This window comes from Trichoplusia ni, chromosome 11 (genome assembly GCF_003590095.1).
Source record: "Trichoplusia ni isolate ovarian cell line Hi5 chromosome 11, tn1, whole genome shotgun sequence".
NCBI classification, from domain to species: domain Eukaryota; kingdom Metazoa; phylum Arthropoda; class Insecta; order Lepidoptera; family Noctuidae; genus Trichoplusia; species Trichoplusia ni.
The window spans coordinates 3,935,227-3,955,888 of NC_039488.1; the positions used below are offsets into that span (position 1 = coordinate 3,935,227).

General features: G+C 35.8%; 3 protein-coding genes across 8 annotated transcripts; 2 read left to right on the plus strand and 1 right to left on the minus strand.

The window, feature by feature from the left end:
• Nucleotides 1–1,051: 1,051 nt before the first annotated feature.
• Nucleotides 1,052–11,537, minus strand: LOC113498436. Of its 6 annotated transcripts, none has more exons than XM_026878411.1 (21): nucleotides 11,436–11,537; nucleotides 10,885–10,997; nucleotides 10,130–10,263; nucleotides 9,713–9,907; nucleotides 9,538–9,633; nucleotides 9,337–9,453; nucleotides 8,735–8,922; nucleotides 8,274–8,409; nucleotides 7,623–7,672; nucleotides 7,144–7,289; nucleotides 6,736–6,885; nucleotides 6,509–6,627; nucleotides 6,380–6,436; nucleotides 6,148–6,306; nucleotides 5,529–5,657; nucleotides 4,819–5,055; nucleotides 4,592–4,681; nucleotides 4,373–4,513; nucleotides 4,121–4,252; nucleotides 3,754–3,910; nucleotides 1,052–3,397 (listed from the first exon to the last, which is right to left on the minus strand). In XM_026878411.1, exons 2-21 carry the CDS (start codon nucleotides 10,973–10,975, stop codon nucleotides 3,288–3,290), a joined length of 2,634 nt encoding a protein of 877 aa, XP_026734212.1. In that variant the 5' UTR covers nucleotides 10,976–10,997; nucleotides 11,436–11,537; the 3' UTR covers nucleotides 1,052–3,287. The 6 variants fall into 6 exon arrangements, with proteins under 6 accessions (XP_026734212.1, XP_026734210.1, XP_026734211.1 ...); XM_026878409.1 differs by having other exon boundaries at nucleotides 7,623–7,702; XM_026878410.1 differs by lacking the exon at nucleotides 11,436–11,537 and adding an exon at nucleotides 11,091–11,357 and having other exon boundaries at nucleotides 7,623–7,702.
• A 2,971-nt stretch (nucleotides 11,538–14,508) lies between these two features.
• On the plus strand, nucleotides 14,509–15,861 carry LOC113498444 (SUMO-conjugating enzyme UBC9-A). The gene is made up of 4 exons (XM_026878424.1): nucleotides 14,509–14,740; nucleotides 14,823–14,906; nucleotides 15,037–15,299; nucleotides 15,411–15,861. The coding sequence occupies exons 1-4, from the start codon at nucleotides 14,675–14,677 to the stop codon at nucleotides 15,475–15,477; spliced, it is 480 nt and encodes a 159-aa protein (XP_026734225.1). The 5' UTR covers nucleotides 14,509–14,674; the 3' UTR covers nucleotides 15,478–15,861.
• A 450-nt stretch (nucleotides 15,862–16,311) lies between these two features.
• Nucleotides 16,312–20,530, plus strand: LOC113498441 (general transcription factor IIH subunit 2). The gene is made up of 9 exons (XM_026878420.1): nucleotides 16,312–17,514; nucleotides 17,592–17,793; nucleotides 18,257–18,396; nucleotides 18,481–18,643; nucleotides 18,724–18,822; nucleotides 18,923–19,098; nucleotides 19,482–19,613; nucleotides 19,743–19,851; nucleotides 20,127–20,530. The coding sequence occupies exons 1-9, from the start codon at nucleotides 17,453–17,455 to the stop codon at nucleotides 20,256–20,258; spliced, it is 1,215 nt and encodes a 404-aa protein (XP_026734221.1). The 5' UTR covers nucleotides 16,312–17,452; the 3' UTR covers nucleotides 20,259–20,530.
• The last annotated feature ends 132 nt before the right edge of the window (nucleotides 20,531–20,662 follow it).

Below are 20,662 nucleotides of genomic sequence, written 5' to 3' on the forward strand. Positions count from 1 at the left end.
ACACTCTCTAACAATAAATCTAAACTTTTCACGTACATAAATGTGATCATCTTCATAAAGTGTTTGTTGAGAGAAGTCAAATCTTGAGATAATTCTGGTAGTTCATTTAGTTCTTCAGATAATATGTACAAAACTTTTCCATTCTTAGCATTTAATAAAGCCTCTTCAAAAAGTATTTTGCGGTTGGCATTCGAATCTTCGAAATGGAAAATACAATTAATATTACTTTCCATTTTTACTCCAATATCATTTTATTAGCAATATTTTCTTTGGGTAATTTAAAAATTCTGTGCAGTATTTACTTATACTCTTGAGAACTTGGTTTTACATAATATATCGACAGAGTAGTTTTATATTATAAAACTCATAAAACTATTCTGTGGTTTAATTGCTGTTGTGAAATGTTTTCTTTAAGAAAGTTCAGAGTATTTTGACAACAACTTTAGTTTACTTCGACCTGACGTCATTGACGTTTAGTTATTGTCATTCTGACAGTTACGGCACAGAGTACATTCTGAAATACCTACTAGCTTAGATAAAGAATCACATGTAATTCTAATTCAATCAATGTAATTCTGAATCTATGCCTACTAGTTACGGGGAGGGATACCATTATTATTATAGCTCCTATGACGAATAACGGTTTAATTCAATTGGTAAAAGTAAGGGAGGAGGGTGGCATGCATTGATAGACATAAAATAAACAATTTTTGTTTATTTTCTCATTTAGATGCGTCGGCGTCGGAATTATTGCGGCTGTGATTCGAATTAAAAGGTATCCGATATTTGAATAAAACAAAAACGACTCCCTCGGCGGGTGGATTTACATGCACAGACACCCTTACGCGGGAGTCTTGAGTCAGGACAGGCATTCGTGGATCACACAAATACTTGTTTTGCGCGGGGACAGAATCAGCGACTCGTCGCGCTCTGTACAATCAAAAATGTGCAACATAATTTACAGCAGTTCCTGAATCTGAATATGATATTGGACAGTCCATACAGTTTATTATTAAATGGAAGATAGGGTATTGAAATAATATAAATGCCATATGTTTAAGACTATTTAATTTATCATAATAATATAAGCTAAAATAGTGAAAATTAAACAACTTGGCTGAGTAGTCTTTAAGTAGGCTTGTTCAGTCACTTCGCTTCAGTTGAATTTTTTGACCTAATTTGATCATAGGGGTTGTATATTTAACACATCAATTTTTTTTTACATGCATCGATACTGATAACAAGAGTTTATTTTTTATAAGTGAAGTCCCGTAAAGATTATTCTATTTACAATGAAGGTGCATTATTACGTCTAAATTTACTAAGACCGTGTAGTATTGTACATATTAATTAAATTTCATGTTGTCAATCCTAGCAATTTCAGCATTAGACTGAGTTTTATGTTGAACCTGGGATGTTTTTTTAAAAGCAATTGGATTGTATCATCAATGGCATTTTGTGAGGTTATGTACGAAACCATAAGAATCCTTTGTTTAGATGTGATTCTAATGGTTCCTAAAAAAATTCCAAGCTACGCTTCGTTTGAGGAAACACAGCCTCATTCTATTGCGTATATATAATAATGTCTCTATTAACGTTTATGCCTGCGCGTATAGAGAACCGTAACAATACTTCATCAACAGTTTAATTTCAAAATAAAACTTTCGTCATTCGGTTTTAAACATATTTACTATTTACAAGTTCTTTAGGCAGCATAGCAGCTTGAAAATTAATTTTTATGACATTAAAATTTGTCGTCATTATTAAAAAAGAAGTATGCATTGAGACAGTCTGATTGAATTCTGAGAATTGTAGAGAAAGAATAAGAGACTAAATTTATCAATATGTCGTTGTTTCATCCTAGTAATAGAATTCTGAACTGTTCTGTAGGACCAAATGAGTAGTTTAATAATTTTGGATTTCAATCGACCACTTGAGTAGGATTAGGTCATGCAAAGAATTTCTTTAAATTGTCATAAAAAGGACACATTTGATTAGGTGCCTCCTAAATTATCTATTCAATAGATTTTCATAATTATTACCAATATTTTGGTACCTAATTATATCATGTATTACAATCACAAAACACTAAAGTCGTCGGTTTATTATTTGTTGTTATTCATAGCAAGACAACAACCATACAAAATCCTTATGGATGTATGAATCACTTGAGTGTATTTCTTGAATTTTATTTATAAAATCAGGTGCTTTGTGTTTGTAATTCAATGAATCATAATAGTTATTCTAATTACGAATACATTTTTTTTACGTGTAATGGAAGAAAACACTTGCGAAAAAGTTTAAAGTAATGTATGAAATGCTTTATGGAACCTGTTTCGATGATACTTTCAGTCAAAATTGAGGTTATCATAAATCTTTAAATTATATTCTATAATGAACATCACATAGTGTAATTATAATATTTACAGTGTTGCAACAGTCTTCTTTTAGGCTGAGATACCTGAACCTATCATACGCAAAATATTTATACAATGGAACAGATTAACCCCACAGCAGGTTGACAATATCCAATAACTTATTTTTTCATTATTATATATCTACAATCGCACGAAGAACTTTTATTATAAAATTAAGAACAACAGGCGAAACTAGCTTCAAAACTTAACAGTCGAAAACTCACTTTGTTTGTTCATCTTTACATTTGAAATATTCGAAACATTTTTTTTCTGGCTTAAGTCAGTCTATAGGATGTTTCTATTCATCACATCACAAATATGCAGCTACAATAATTTTCGTATCTTAATGACTTGAAAATAAAAATGTTATCGATTTACAGTAGTGCTGCTGTCTAACGCCAGAAGATTACAAAATTATTCCTTTTACGATATAAATAAAAACCTTTATAATAGTGTCAACAAGAGGTGCTTCAATAGCTGAAATTTCTTTATAGCTGAAAATTTTAGTAATTAAGGCCTTTTCAAACATCTCTTTTTCGGCCAGGGGTTAAAACACTTTCAATAAGATGGTCTGCATATCAATTTATTGTACATTACAATTATAATGCTTTATCACTCATCCCAACCTGCTACTATTTACATTTCTCGTTCACACAAACATTATTATAAATTAAATATATGTATGTTGCTAAAACAGTATAATCATTAAGTAAAACGAAGAAGCACATTTTACAATACCCATAGATATTGTAAGCCAGGCTACCAGAACAGAGTTATTTGACAGACATTTTGGAAACCTAAGATTTGATCTATACATGATAGACTCTTCTAAAAACATCTCATAGTGTTATTTTTATTATATTATATTAATTACTCTTGAGCTTTGCTGGCCTCCGTTATTGATTCATACTGCTCCTTATCAAGTTCAGTCATAGTCAAACTGCCATCAGGCAACATAAGTACTACTCTTCTTGTTCCACCTGCAATAGACACAATATAAATAATTTGAATTTGTAAAGTAGTTTCGGGACAACATTAGATGCTCCTTTGTAGTATAGCTGACAGATAATTAAAATTCGTCTAAGGAATTGTATACTAGTTATTAAAAAATATATGTATATTTAAAGATGATGTTTAAAAAAAAACACATTTAAAACCTTCTTCTTTGATTTTGAGAATATTCCTATGGCAAACATGTCACGACATGTCTTTTGAAAAAAGATTTATGAAGAAAGGGTTGATGTAACCATAAAATAATGGAAATATATTATTGAGAATGTTATAAGATTGGGTTTCCAGGTGATAAGTAAGTAGGATGGTTGGTGTGCAGCAGTACCTGGCGAGGGCAGGTCGGCCTGCAGCAGCTGCGCGATGACCTGCGTGGCGTCCTCGCCGGGCTCGCCCTCCACCTGCACGGCCACCTGCTGCAGCGCGGGCGCGGGCTCGCCGCCCGGCATGAGCTGCGCCAGCTGCGCCGGGTCGATGGCCAGCACCTGCAGCACACACACACAGCGAGCTATACTAATATGAGCACGCACACGCTATTCCTCCATTTATAAACTTGTCCCAGTTTCAATATCTTGTTGTTAATTTATTACGAAAAGAAAAACAAACACGCGGCTCGTTCCTTCCGCATTGTTTTCGTGTGGGATTCAGTATTTTATTAAATTAGAAAAACCTCGAATATTGAGGTGATGTCTGACCTGACCATCCTCCCTGGTGACATACATAACATCTCCGTCTCCTTCAACAGCGCCTTCTACGCCTTCCACGGCGCCCTCCACTCCTTCAGCTGCCACGAGCAATGTTTGGCCTGCCTCGTTCTCACCAGCGACCTTTTAGAAATAAATGTGTACTTAATTAAAAATCTACAAGGGTACATTGGAAACTAAAAATTAAATTAATTATAGCTTGAAGTCTTTCAAAAACTTTAATGTAACTAAAATAACATTTACCTGATATAAAACACCATCCTCTCCTCGGATCATGATGGGTGTATGTCCGGCATGTAGCAGACCGACCTCTTCGCCGTCGTCCACGCCTACGCCTCCTTCTAGCAACTGTTTCACGGCGCTGGCTTCTACCTTCACTTCCGTCTATAACAACGAGGGAACAACGTTATAAAAAGTATTATAATTATTTAAAGGCAAATGAAATAATTAAATAACACTTACGCCGTCCTCATCGGTGAGCACCGGAAGTGAGGGTTGAGCACCATCACCTTGAACCAGCATACCTGTTGTACCTCCAGGGGACATTTCCACCTGACAAACAGAATAAATATAATTACCTAATTATAAAGTCAGTCGGAAAATTTTGTAAGGTGTTCTCTAACAGCATAAAAAATTACGAAACAGGATTATCTACAATAGGTCACTCGCATCAGCCCTCGAGTACGTACCTTCATGAGCATGGTGGCGAGCGGCTCCTGCGGCGGCTCGGGCTGCGGCGGCGGCGTGGGCGGCGGCGAGGGCGTGGGCGGCGGCGTGGGCTCGCCCTCCGCGCGCGCCAGGCGCTTGCCCGAGCGCGGGCACAGCGTGAGCTCGCGCGGCGGCGACGGCGTGGGCAGCGGGCCCAGCGACGCCGGGTCCGGGAACGGGTCCTCGATGCCGTCCGACGTGTCCGACGACGCGTCCGACTGCGGGACCACCAGCGTTACCGCTCAGCTCTATCTCGCTACACTATAATCTGCGCGTCGCTCGCACATCTCTAATTCAACCTACAGATTGCTCTTGGTGCGAATATAAATGTTTTTTTGCCTCGGCACTAACGGACCCTATAAAAGTCAGTACTTTTATGGCGATCGTTTTCTGCGGCGCGGCGACGCGTATATTATTGTGAGCATTAAATAACTTCATGTGCATAGGTCAATTTCTCAATTCAGACAATGTATCAGTAATTCCAAGTAAAAAAATAAATAAATAAATATTGCCCTTACAATCATGTTATTCTTACACAGCTTGACCTTAATAAAAAATAAGCACTATAATCTTTATGCTTATCTGTTTAAAGTATTAATTTATATTTCATAACATTCAAAATATTGTTTCCTTTTCTTTACCTACAAAGCAGGTTACGTAGCCCAAAATAGCGAAAGAACATATTTCTAACCTGGTCAAACTCTAAAGCGACGGGCACTTTGTCCCGGATGCGAACGATGTTGCCAGCGGCAGTGGCGACGGAATACCCTCCGCGACCGCGACCCCGCCCCGACCCGCCACGCCGCAGTAAACTGTCGCCCTGTACAGTCAATATGTCGTTTAATATTCACCATTATTTAGTCAAGTATGTTAGTGAAAGCTGTACATATATATATAGCAAAGCTATTTATGGTTAGTAATTTTATTAACATGTTTGGTTTAATGCAAAGTTTTGTATGAAAATGTCGTGCGCAGGATGTAAACAATTTCTCCCATTAGGCGGAATAGGTTTGCGTGTCTCATGAGTAAAAATGTTTCTAATTATTCACTTAAGCTAAACATATGCAGAGCCAGAAAAATAATTGTTCAACCTTTAACCCGTTCAAGCGTAATTTTATACAAAGACTTGAGAAAATCAAGAAAAAAAAAATTATGATCTCCCCTGACCTGTTTCATCAAAAAAGATATTGATGCAAGTAAAGTAACCGTCGCACTCGCATACCTATGATTTACTGCTGTCATCTATAATTCTAATCTATTAAGCCCATAAATCAAATAATACAATTGCAAGTAAAGTAGTTGTCTCATACCTGAGCAAGTTTCTTGTTAAGTATTGTAACAGGTGATTTCCCTTCAACACCATGTCCTGATGGTCTTTGTATGGTGCGCTGAATTATCTTTTGTCCAGAAGGCGTTATTATGGTCTTCTCCGTCACTTGTTGTCCTCCAGAGCCATAAGTCTTTTTGATCTAAATGATATTTTACAGGTTATAATATGCTAAACAACACAGGGTTTATTAACTCATAGCTAGTTGATCTTACCTGTGACGTCATTGGCGTACGCACAGGGGAAGTCTTCTTGGTTTCCTCCAACTTTTTCTGCAATTAAAATTATTAGGTTTAGCAATCAAACAATCGTAATAAGAACATAATGAATTTCAATAATAATACCTGCTTGGCAGCTAAAATTTGTTTCCGAATGACATCCTGATCTATGTTTAGACCCGGTCCTAATTTGCCCGGCGAATCAATCTTCATAATCCCTGAACTCTTCGACATGATATAGACACCTGTTAGAAAGAGATACAATTTACTACTAGTTATTGTTAGCAGCAAAGCCAGCACATACATCGCGGCACACGTTAGTGATTATCTCATCATACCAAACAATCAAATACCTGTAGTAAGGTTAGGCATATGTTTAGGGTCAACTTTAATGACACCCTTAATGTTCGGCATGCCTTTCCCACCGAGGCCGAGTGATTTCACCAGCTCAGGGTCCAGAGTGGACTTGGGTGATGATTGTCCATTCAGCACTTTCCTGTCGGCTGAAATATTTACTTACGATATTTATTATTATTAGTACTGGGCCTTGCTATGTGATTTAAATACTTCATTACTTAAAAATTTTTTTTCTAAAAATCTATTGAAACAAAAACAGAATAAGAAGCACCTAAACATTCCCAATTACTATGATCAGTCAACCCAAATGTAGAGCAAATCTTTTAAATACAACAACATCAAAAGTAATAAATAATGACATGTAACAATGGCTGTGCTAGCTGTTTCCAAAGATTACCGGTTACCTTTGGTGGAGTCAGGGTCGGAGTAGTCTTCGTCTTCACTGGAGAGCTCCTTCTTGACTTTCTTGGCAGCCGGTTCGCCGTCGTCAGCTCCACACCAGGCCTTCACCTGGTCTAGCGCTCGAACCTTACTCGTGCGTTGAAGGCGACTACAAAAACAGAGTTCGCAAGTTTATATGACTGTTTAGGTCTTTTCTAGACCCATAAACCAACATTAATCATTAATAACTTTAATCGAACGCATATGCGTGCATTCAAGCTAAAACTCAAAAATATGTTAAGTTTAAAATTAAGCCTCAGTTTGATGATAACAATTATACAGCAGTTTGGACTATTATAGTTTAATTGTTCTAAGATTTGACGACTGAGATGAAAATAATTAATGTTTCTTCAATAGATACAATATGACCGATGTACTGAGGGACTAGGAATTAATAATTTTTATAAACATATTAATTAAATAAATAGATAAGTTCTCTTACCCAGATGGTGTGATAGCAGGACTCTCCTTCTTGACCACCTGCTTGACGACCTGTGGCAATGGTGTACTTATTTGGTTCACCTAGCAAATAAAATTCTCATGTCATAGATAAAAAGGTAAAACTATTCAAGAGAGTCGGAATCGCGATACACAGGGTTCTGTAGAAGTAGGATGAAGAAAACTAATTGGTTTATATTGGGTTAGACCACAAAGATACACATACAGCACAAAATAATTATAACTACCTTTGCCTAATCTTGATATTTATTTGTGGTATTGTTGTTATTTCAACTGTGACACACAGTAGAAACTCCGAAATGGGGATCCATCAAAATAAATAAATAATCCTAATAAATATCTCATATTTCAGTATTGTAGAATGAAGATGGAACATAATCATTTGTTTGCAAGACTTGATATGCAATAGTTCTGAATATTTTATAGTGACTTTAGATTTACCATCAAATGAAACAGCTGATTGCTCACGCGCTTTGTCGGCTCTGCCCGACTAATTTCTGGGCTAAGCCCTTAAGGACATATGATAAATACGCATGGATAAACCTTTGCATCATTAGTATTTCCGAAGATATTTTTAGAAGAACAGTTGCTTGGCATTTTGATTTAAACCAGGGGAATTAAGGTCTATAATTACTTGTACAGGATGTTGCTGTTGCTGCTGTGCGCGGAGTGCCTTCAATTCCTTCTGTCGTGCGAGCTGCCTCTCAAATGCATCCAAAAGATGTTTACAAGTTTCCATATTTTCTACTGGCTCCCATGTATTCTGTTCACTGCAAAAGTTAATAAAAACATTTTATTGATCCATAAATGGGATACAAACCAGACTAATGGTTATTTTACTAGTTAGTGAAGAATTTCTTCGTTAATTACTTTGAATTCCAGCAAATATTCTAGAAAAAATTGAACGTGAAACCCACTGAGCGGGACATATAGCAGGTTCGATCACCGCGTATCACAACCATTTTTTTGATTTAAGAATGCTTTTCCTCAGTCTGGGTGTCTTTGTGCATGTGATATAAATGTTTGTGAATGACGTGACACAAGGATTAAATTCTTCAATGCGGGAGTAGTATTTTTAATTTTTAAATAACTCACTGTGGATAACCCTCCCACTTCAGCAAATATTCGTATTGTTTCTTGCGAGGGTTGAATCGCTTGGCCAAGATCTTCTCCACGACATACTCGCCAGCCTCTGTAGAGTCGCCTTGCCGTTCTGTACGTCTCGCGATACGCTCTTCAGGCGGCACACGCTCTTGAGCATTCCGTACATTATCATTTGACTCCTAAAAATAAATATTCATAAATAAGGGCCGATTTTTCAATCGCCAGATAACTTTTATTTGACGAATAAGTTTGACGTTTTGACAGATTTTGTATAGAAAATATTTCAAACGGCCATATTTAATCCTCAGATAAAAGTATCTGACGATTGAAAAATCGGGCCTTATTCTGTTAGATATTTTTTTTTTAACTTATGTAATTCAATTTCTGACATCCATGAGCTGCAAGCATAGAAAATAAAGGAGCAAGGCGTAACACTCTACGACACAACAAATATATTAATGCATGCGACAATGACTAACAAAACTAGTGATAACTTCAGGTGGATTCAGGATAAATAAACCAATTGAATTATAATATTAAAATAGAAGTTCTAAAAAGCTTATATACAGTAGACTTATACAGAGTGAGAGTACCTTAGTTTTGGTTATGTTTTGGTTTGGTATTGGTACTTTATTTAAGCTCTTCAGCCCAGGGCTAGCTTTAACAATATCATCACTTTCTTCCCCAGAGGGCTGAGTTTCAGAATCCTCCTGTAAGATGAGTTAGTAATGAGTGCTTCGAGTGATGGGGTCAAGTCAGTCACCAATGATTGTTACAATGCTGAAATGACTTACAGGTTTAGGTGTTTTCCTTGGCCTGCCACGTCTCTTGACTTCCTGTGGAACTGGTGTTTGAATGGGAACAAGTTGATCTTCAGTTTTTACTTCCATCTGTATTTGAAAGGTGAATGGTTTTATTGATCATAACTTGACGCGCTGGTTTTATCATGTAGGGAAAAGTAATACTGACCACTTTAGCATGAGCAAATTTAGACAGGGACTGGACATTTGACCCAGCTGTGATCCAGGCTGTCCGCTGCGCTTCCGCCATGCGACACCACTGCTGGTACAGCTTCCAACTATTGTCAGTATTCACTGTAGATCCATCACGAACTGATGAACACTTCCATAGGAGAAAGGCCCAGACTTGGGCTTTACTTTCATTCTGTAACAAGACATAACATCATCATTTGCTGCTTGAATTACACTACAATACTGAGCTGTAGTAGGTTCTAATTTATATAACAAGGTATTGGGATAGGAATTAGGATGTCTGAGCAATCAAATTTTTCTGCACTCTTCAGAAATCTACCATTCATATTCTGGGATCCAAGAAGAATACTCATCTTATCAAGCTTAAAAAAACAAGATGTTAAGTCGTACTTACACTATCTCTAACTGGAGACTTCCCAGTGCAATTATTGGCATCTTTATGTTCTTTAAATTCTTCAACAAAATGGAATGCTGAGTGACACTGGCCACATACCAAAACATCCAGGGCTGCCATTTTCTCATGAGCCTCTGCAAAACAAGTGTTCAAGTAAATACAAACAAAAGGTCCATAATATTTTAAGGTTGTGCAACACTGCAATTTACATTAAAACAACAATTAGTCACATCAATTTCATAAATAACCTATTTGCTACGGAATCAATTTACTTGACACTTAATATTTTAATTTTCCTAAATAAGATATATGCCAATATCAGCAATGAGTGTTCCAAGGCTAACCCAAAGATGAATGAAGAAGAAGCATTTCATATTAAGTTTGGTTTAATGGAGTAATAAGAAGTTAATTTGTCAATTTGAAGGAAAATATGGGACGGAGCAATTAACAACTTAATATTTGGAAATTGTTACTGCAATTCCTTGCAATATTAAAAACATGGCTTTTAGTTTCACATTATTATGATGCATGTTTCAAAATTCTATGATTTACGAATAATGCCAAATATGTATAATTATTTTAGTGACGGAAACAATAACCAATGACACATTAAAATTACCATTATGGATTAGAAAAAGGTTATCATGAGACAGGCGATATAAACAAACAATGCCCGAAAATGCTTACTATCTATACTTTCGAGGTTATAATTATATAAATACTAGGGACTTTAAGTATCGCAAAAATAGGCTTACCTTTAAGAGCTGTTGGGTTTTTAGCCAATTCTTCTGGGTTTCCCGCCGGGACCTCTTCAGGCGGCGTCTCGCCTTCTTCCACGGAAGTCATAGTGCTTTTGGTGATGCGTCAACTGTTAAACATACAACATGCACGCTACAGTTACTAATGCATCACATTATTTTGAGAATACATACTCATAAACCAATAATCAATCTTAGATAACCTTAATATTAGTACACCGGCAATATTCCCGCCAACTCACAATCTACATAATCATTAAAATATGTATTCACTTTTATTGTACGTCTCTGTTTATTGATAGACACAGAACAAACTTTCACTATTAAAAGATTACGATAGGGGGTAAATTTTCTATCTAAAATAGTTTATCTGAACTCCCATGACTGATGACACAAATCAACGCTCATTGAATTACACAGCCATCGTAGCGATAAATATAGACGCTTGTGGCCTATTAAATAAGTAAACAAGCAATAACTTATGATTTTATTAATATTAAATTCAACACTATTTATAATAAATTATGAATCAAGACAATGTCACTCACCAAAACAATATTTTTTTCTAAAAATAATGAAACTTTTCAGAGAATACAACGCAAAACGGAACAAATCACATCAACAATCGAATGTTTAATGAGGATAAAAAACCTTTCGCCGACACGCATGGGCTGCCACCTAGCGTTCGCCGACAATTCCTGTTTTCTTTGTCTACATTCTATAATACAACCAATCACAGAATAGCATTTTTTAATACGGACCAATCACAAAGTTTTACCGAATACAGCAAACTATAACATACTAGCAGTTTTGTAGTTTGCCCTCCGTTTGGCCGACAATCATGCTTTACCACCAAATTTCACCGACATTTTTCATTTCGGAGTAATTTTCAGTTATTTGTTTACTTTTCTTAATTTATACGATATACGCACCCTTACGCTTGTATTTCCTAATGTAAGAATGTTTATAATATTCAAAGAACGGGGTATTTTCAGGTCTTCTGATATAGATATATTTTTTATTTGAGGATTCTGCTACAAGACCAGCATGGGTGTTCTAAATGGCCCCTAAAGTTTTCAAAGTTCTAAGTTTTCTAATATTTATATTTAATGTACCGTGTACCTTACAAACTCGAAATACATTTACGGTGTGCTTTCGTTTACATGATGGTAAATATAAATGTTCTTAAATTTAGGTACCGATCGAGCGATCAAGTTACTACCGCATGTTTTCCCTATCGATGATTTAAATCAGTTCACAAATTATTAAGGCCTGTCTTATTTCCTTCTGCATGTATAAAATATAAGTGCCTATCTGGGGCCCAGCGCACCTCGATCGATTAACCTTGCGATCGCCCTTGCAGTTGTACCTATATTATACTCTACTTTGATTTAGAACGTGCTATATTCGAAAATGAGCTAAAAAATATTTGTTCAGCGGAACCACTTATTCGTAGATACCCCACCGTAAACCATCCTTACTTGGTTTTATAGGAAACATATTTTTTGTAAAGCAATAACGTTTAATAACAATTATATTCATTTATAGCCATTAGGGGCTGACTGCAATCTGCAATAGGTACTGTATTAATCTAAAACCTGTGTATTGCAATCTGCTCAGAGGCTGAGTATACGCAGGTAGGGTATGAAATGGATGCATATGTTGTTATGCATCCATTTCATACCCTACGCTGGTCCTATGCTGGACCATTTTTTAATAAGATACATAATAATTGATCATTCCCCTGCCCTTATCCCAACTGTTTCATTTGGAGTCGGCGCAACAAGTATTTTTTTATACCTTTCTATCTGACGTCATCTCACAAGAAGCACTGTTAGGTAAGCAATATTATCGTCTTTTACACAATCCATCCATAGTTTCTTTGGTCATCCACAATCATGCTCAACGCCTTCCATTTGAAGAAAAAAAAACACAATTATAAAATAAATGACAAATTAAAATAATAGCTGTGACTGGGACTCGTTTGAGTCATTTTTCTAAACTTGAAATTATCTAAATATCAGAAAAAAAAAACACTTAATCACATCATTAAAATTAAGGAAGGAATAAAACCACTTATGATGATGAAAATATATGGTGGGGGCTAGTAACATCACTTACTAGGAAAAAGCGTACTGGTAAGTGACGTCACACGACATTTTAAATCACTGCATTACTTTAATTTTCTGTGAGGTAAAATAAATAGTCGAGTTAAAAATACGTATTAAATCCAATATTTTGGGAAATCTGTCCGACAAACTTAACTTTTTTATTAAGCACATCCCTATTGTTATGATTCTAAACAATCCCGGTGGGTCAAGTACAAGCATACTTTTCTTAAGATGCTGATAAACTTGAGAATTCACTTGTGATGAGCATTTGTGTGAACGTTACGTCATATAAAAATACGAGAATCTTTAAGTGAGCATTGCTTCGAGCTGATGATCTAGAATGCTCATAAAAACGTTCATAGCAATCTATAAACGTTTTCATGAGCATCCTGAGGAGTCAGATCATCAGATGAATGAAGATGTCTGAATTGACAACGGCTCGTTGTTCTGTTCGACACTTAAAAACACGGCGAATGCTCGATGTTCTGTTACAAGTGAATGCTGAAATCAGCACCATTACTAGACAGTGGCCTGAGCTTTAGAAACCTAAAAAAATGGATTCGAGATAACAACAGTCCAGTTTGTTATAAAGTGATGTTACCTTTCCTAGTTTGATGATGTAAGAGATAGGTATCCCCTGACTTTTCCCCTTTATATGGACATTAAAGTATACGTAACCCAGTGCTGCAGACAAACTGCTATTACCTGCAAAATAAAACGGTTCCCCACCTACTATTGCTAGACCTTAGGTACTCTGGAGATGATAAACTTCAATAAAATTATTATTATTTTCCTATATTGAACTACAGATCGGAGAAAGCTACTATCAGAAACATTTTTAAGAGCATACAGAAGGAGACCGATCATGCGGAAACGTATAGATGTGTGTTTCTATAATAAAACAATATTTAATGAAGACAATAGACAATATTTAATGAGAAAAGACAATTTAACAAGGTAGATAAGTTGACGTTGGTTAATTAGGGAGCGGCTAGACATGAATGGTGTCGCCAGTTGGTGAGTTTTGGTATCCCAACCAGTTACGGGCTGTACCAGCTGCTATTATTCAATACTCAATATTTTGCAACACGATCGATAGCTTTTGATTTATTTAAATACCTATTATCGAACATATTTACTGTATCGACAATATGTTTTAAATTATTAAAGCATCAAAAGATATTAAATAAAATTGGATAGAGTAGTTAAACTAACTAATAGAGTCAATCCTAGTCGATCTTATCGACTAGATTTGACTCTGATAATAGTATGTCTCGCTTTGAATGATCGATTTTTGTGCGTAAAAAAATGAATTCTATGATACATTTTGTTCTCTTAATGCGATCGCCCAAAATCGATTGTTTGAAGAATATGATATGGATCTTCTAAAATGTAGTTAAGGCTTCAAAACGATAATAACAACTTCGTTTGTGCACAACGGTAACATCGACTAACGAACTTAGAAGAAACACTTTTGCTCTCTAGTTTTTAGTATTCTATTAAATTCTATTTTATCTGTGAACTTAATCACTTCGTGGGACGCTTCGCGCCGTATAATTTATTTTTTCGTATTATTTCTTTATATTTATCACTAATAAGTGAGGAAATTTCGTGGTTGTGGGCCAAGTGTAAACATCAACCAGTTTCTCACAAATTTCGCGCTTTAGTTCGAGACAATGTCTGGTATAGCAAGTGCACGTTTGGCTGAGGAAAGAAAAGCCTGGCGCAAGGACCATCCCTTTGTAAGCGACATGACTTTTGTTATGGATTTCACCGTTGTTTATTCAAAGTAAAGTATGTGACAGAAAATATTACGTGTTGCAGGGTTTCGTCGCTCGACCTATGAAAAATCCTGATGGATCGTTAAATCTCATGACCTGGGAATGTGCGATTCCTGGAAAGAAGGGGGTTAGTATTTCTAGAACTTTTTAGCAAATGTTTTAATTTCTAGTTGCTGTTGAAATCTATGTCTTTCTCTTTGAACTTAATTTTTTAGCTGGAGCCAACTTATTTTTTACATATTGTATATGATTTACAGACGCCCTGGGAAGGAGGTTTATATAAACTGCGTATGATTTTCAAAGATGACTACCCTTCAAGTCCACCGAAATGCAAATTTGAACCTCCACTTTTCCATCCCAATGTGTATCCTTCTGGGACGGTCTGCCTTTCACTATTAGATGAAGAAAAAGATTGGCGTCCAGCAATCACAATAAAACAGATTCTCCTTGGAATTCAAGATCTACTCAATGAACCAAATGTAAAAGATCCAGCACAGGCTGAGGCTTACACAATCTACTGGTTTGTAGCTATAATTATTTTAAAATGATCTACTTTGCTGTTTGAAGAGAATTAATAGGTATATATTTTCAAATAGCAAACTTTTAACCTCAAGTTTGTTTTTCTTTTCAGTCAAAATCGATTAGAATATGACAAAAGAGTTCGAGCGCAGGCACGTGCGATGGCTGCCACTGAGTGACACTGTTTAACATCAATACACAATTGGACTATTTGCTATCAACATGCTATGTTGCAGAAAGCTACATGTGAACACTTTGTATTTGCAGCAGTCTCTATTAGAATTGGATGTAATTCAGAAACGTGCAATCAAGATTGGTACTTGTGAAAATGGACTGAGTTATTTCATATGCTGCCATTGGTATGCAATAGCTTTCTGCAACATTGCTATGGAGCTAGTTCATGAAGTGCTATTGTTGAAATATTCATTTTCGTCTAGTATTACCTATGAATTGAGTATGAATGATTCAACAGTACATTTGATTTTATTAATATAGAGATTCCAATAAACATTAAGCCATTTGTTCTAATTGCTGTTTACATACTAGAATTAATGGTAACTCGTAAGTCTCATTTTATTTATTTGTAAAATATCAGCATTATCTAAACAGAATACTAAATGAATGATAATTTTATGCTTAATTAAGTGAGTGTCGGCCATCTTGTATGAAAATCTCATGATTATTTTGCAACTAGAAGATATTGTAAGAACTTACACTATACTTTCAAATATTTTTGCATGTTTATGTTAGTAAGATCCAGTAATAAATTTCTTAAATGAATGTGTAATTTCAAGAGTTCTATAATAACCTTGTAATCATTGAAGTATCATTGTACTTCTGCATTATCTTCATGTCATATTTTTATGAACAAACTAGGATCAAAGATTTTGTACATTTGTTTATAAATCAATTTTCAAATTATTTTATTGCTTATTTACATCCATTCAGTATTGTTTGTTTCATCACTGGCCAGAACATAAATAAAAGATACATTTAAATTAAGGTACAATAAATAGGAGCACTAATATAAAACTTGTCACAACAGGTTTGTGACGAGTTTGAGACGTATCATACGTAAGTATTAAATGATCTGTGAAAACAAGGGAACTAAAGACTTCTCTACAAATTGTTTTAATGGAAACAATGGAATAGAGCTAAGATAAAAATTAAAAAAGATTATTTAATTTTGACCATTTGTCAGACTGTTCAGGAATCAAGGCAATGCAGAATATACGACCTTTATTAATACATTTAGGACATGAAAGTCATCAACTGAACGCCATAATTTGAACAATTTCACAACTATACGAGCTAACTAGTTCTAAAATTTCTTTTCGTGATATTCGTGGATTTCTTGTTTCGTGATAGCTTGGTGCCCCTACAGAAGGTTACATAAAGAAAATATTTGCGATTGGTTCATAAATTTTGTAGGAAAAGGTAATTTGCCTTTCATGTAAAGATAAAATGTACGAATAGACTATTACGACGAGTAAATTAATCAGAATTGTTTTAAAAACTCCAAAGGCTTACTAGCGCTGTGAATGGGCGTCATGTTTTTCCTATTATTTTATTAATTTGTCTAGCGTAGTGCGACAATACTAATAGGTATGTGCTTTGTAATTATGAAATGCTAATTTTATGATTAAACTGAATTCAATGTATGTACATGAAATGGATTTGTAAAAACTTAATAATTAAAAAAAAACTAAATATTAAACCTTTTTGATACACTTAAAAGATCGTTATTAAAATTATGATTATATATTGCCCAAGAGGCCATTTTGATTGTATCAAATATTCAAGATTGTGTTCTGATTGTTAATGAGCAAACATAAAAACATGTATGATGTGGTATGGTTACCTTTATGAGCCATCGACAATATACGCACTTTTCGGCTAGCTTGACCATGGACCAATAGTATAGGCTATGGTAAGCTTCACTATGACATGTTTTGTTGTCACACTGACAGTAACATGACACTCATGACACATGACAGTTGTTTTGTCAACAATCTGTGAGTGCATCTGCTGGACTGTTGCAGATTGAAAGAAAGTAAATATAACATAAAACTTGATCGATATAAACATTGAAACTATTTCAGCTTAGTGAATAAAGCCAGTTTTAAAGAAGCTCTTTAAAGTTATAAAAATAAAATGGCTGACGACGAGCAGGATGCTAAAGAATACCGGTGGGAAACAGGTTATGAAAAGACTTGGTAAGTTTTGAATTTTATTATAAAAGTATAATAGCCTGCGCCGAAACTCCCTTACATATAAATATTAATGTAATCAGGGAAGCTATCAAAGAAGATGAAGATGGTTTGGTGGAAGGACTGGTGGCGGAGTTCGCACAGAAGGCGGCGCGGAAGGCTGTGGTGCCTCGTCGAGGTCCAGTGAGGCTGGGCATGATGAGGCACGTACTTGTCGCTGTAGATTGTTCTGAGGCTATGAACTCGCAGGATCTTAAACCATCGAGGTTTCTCTGTACACTGAAGGTAAGGGTTGAAAGTAGTTGATGCTAGTCAAATGTCTGTACAATCAATTACCCAATAACAAAAATAAAGACTCTCATGAAAAGCACTTATGCTAAAAGAAACAATTTCGACTTAAATTTGTATAAGCCAGCAAGTATGTCTGTGTCTAAATCTGATTTTAAAATGTTTATAAAATCCATTGTTTACATTTCTACAATGGGCCAGCTTTTGATAGAATGACACTAATGAGTATAATTTGACAGATTCAAATTTCTTATGATATTCATTCCTCATGCTGCAAGATAGTACCAGTTTAATGATACTGACATCATCCAACATGTCCAAACATGTTTTTGATAACCTTCTTTCATCATCATCTTACATTTTTTATTGAGTGATGAGACCTTTGAAGATTATGTATATTGTTTTTAGAGGTTTTGGCTTGATATGAGAGTAAATGCTTTGATACATTTCTTAATTTCAGCTTCTAGAAAAGTTTGTTGAAGAATATTTTGATCAGAACCCTTTAAGTCAACTTGGTTTACTATTAATGAAAAATAAAAGAGCAGAAAAATTGACTGAGCTTTCAGGCAATGTAAGAAAGCATATTAAGTCATTACAAGGGTATGTATAAAATATGAATTAATTAAAAAAATAATTAATAAGTAGGTATTTACTTAAAAATTTCTGTTCGGATTTCTTTTTAAGATTGACAGAAATGGCTCTGAGTGGGGAGCCATCTTTACAAAACACTCTGGAGTTGGCCAATCGTATCCTTAAACCCCTACCTGCACATGCCTCAAGGGAACTTCTTGTATTATTTGCCTCTCTTACTACTTGTGATCCCAGCGATATTACTACCACCATACAGGTAAGCAGCAATCAATAAGTATAAATAAAATTAAAATATGAAAGAACTTTTATATAATAAAGTTCATATTGTTCTTGCAGGCACTAAAAACTGAAGGAATTCGTTGTTCTGTAATTGGTCTAGCAGCAGAAGTAAGAATTTGTAAGAAATTATGTCAAGACACGGGTGGAGAATATGGGGTAAGCTATAAGAGCTGACTGTAGGTCCTGACAAATACTGCATAAACTTTTCTGCTATTGAAAGTAAATTGATGTATTAAAATAATGTTTTGCCAATAAGGTGGTACTAGACGACGTGCACTACCGCTCCCTGTTACTGGACTCGACCAGTCCGCCGCCGCGGGCGCGCGCGTTGGACGCCGGCCTCGTCAAGATGGGCTTTCCGCACTCCGCGCCGCCGACCAACCAGACCGACCCCGGGACTAACGCTGACCCACCCATCACCGTCTGCATGTGGTATGTACTTTAAATATATTTGATAAAGTATATGATATTAAAAAAGCCAGCACATCCCAATCAGAAATAATTCGAATTTTAGGTTCAATGCCCATGGGACACACTACTCAGTAGTTAAAACTATAAACGATAGTCGCGATACAAGGCGAAGATACAAGATGCTTTTTTAAGAATGCGTCTCCCGCATTTATGTATTCAATCCTTGTGTCACTTGGGGTCACATGCGCAAAGATACCCAGACTCGGGTCCAGCATTTGAGGATCACACAAATGCTTGTCCTACGCGAGGATCGAACCCGCGACACGTCGCGTTCAGTGGGTTTAAAGAGTTTCATACCCAAATTTCAATATTTTCTGCTTACTCTTACATTTGTTTATTTCCAGTCATTTAGAGGAAGGCGAGGGTGTCGGCGGTGAGGGTCACCTGTGTCCTCAGTGTCGCAGCAAGTACTGCTCGCTGCCCGCGCAGTGCCGCACGTGTGGCCTCACCTTAGCATCGGCCCCGCATCTAGCCAGGTAAAGAGTCCATCTCATCAGTGCGCAATATGTCTGCGTCATAGTATTCCAATCGTTTTACCGAACATAGATCAAGCATTAAGTTGATGTTATAAATTTATATAAAAAATAAATATTTGTTCATTTTAGATCATATCATCACTTGTTTCCTGTCGATCCCTATGAAGAAATGCCAAACGAGGGTCAAGCACAATACTGTTTTGCTTGCTTAAGAAACTTCACAGACCTAGATAAACAGGTAAGTTTTCAAAAAGATTTATTTATTTAAAAAATATGTCTACTGTCATCCACAACTTACAAGTAATTTGGTTTGGTTAAGTATGTTATTACATTTAAAACGAGCTATAATAACGATAAAATTTCAAACTACCTCCTAGTTCCTAATCCTACATCCTACTATGTTAATTGCACACAATATAAACCTCTTTGGTCTACTTCGAAATGGCGCTTAACAGGCATTTAACTAAATTGTGAGTACAGACTAAGAAAATATGTATATTTTTTAATTTCCAGGTATATCGTTGTACTCGCTGTCATGAGTTTTACTGCTGGGAGTGCGAGAGCGTGGTCTCTACAACACTGCACGTGTGTCCGGGCTGCGCGTCGAGACCACACCTGTACCAGCGACTGCCGGAAGCCTCGTGAACACCATAGACTAGACACGGTAGAGCCAGGTACTGGCAGCAACAAAAATGAATCAATAGTGTAGTATTAATAATAAAAAAAAAAAATTTGAGTTTGAACCAGTTTTTAGTAGATGTAGATCAACAAACAACGATTTATCATTTTTTTTGTAAAAAACAAATGCGTCAATGAATTTCACCACAGACTCTGATTCTGACTAATGTTTTAAATATCTTCGTTCCGGCTATCTCTTGCAGTAAGCAGACAAGTATTATAGACCCTGTCTAATTATAGTGTTCGGTGTTTTGTTTTTATAATGGTCTTTATTTGGATTACCTAACCTCACCTGCCCTTCTAGCCAACTGATTATTTTCTATATACAATGATTATTACTTATATATCGTTATATTGACATTTCGTTTGGA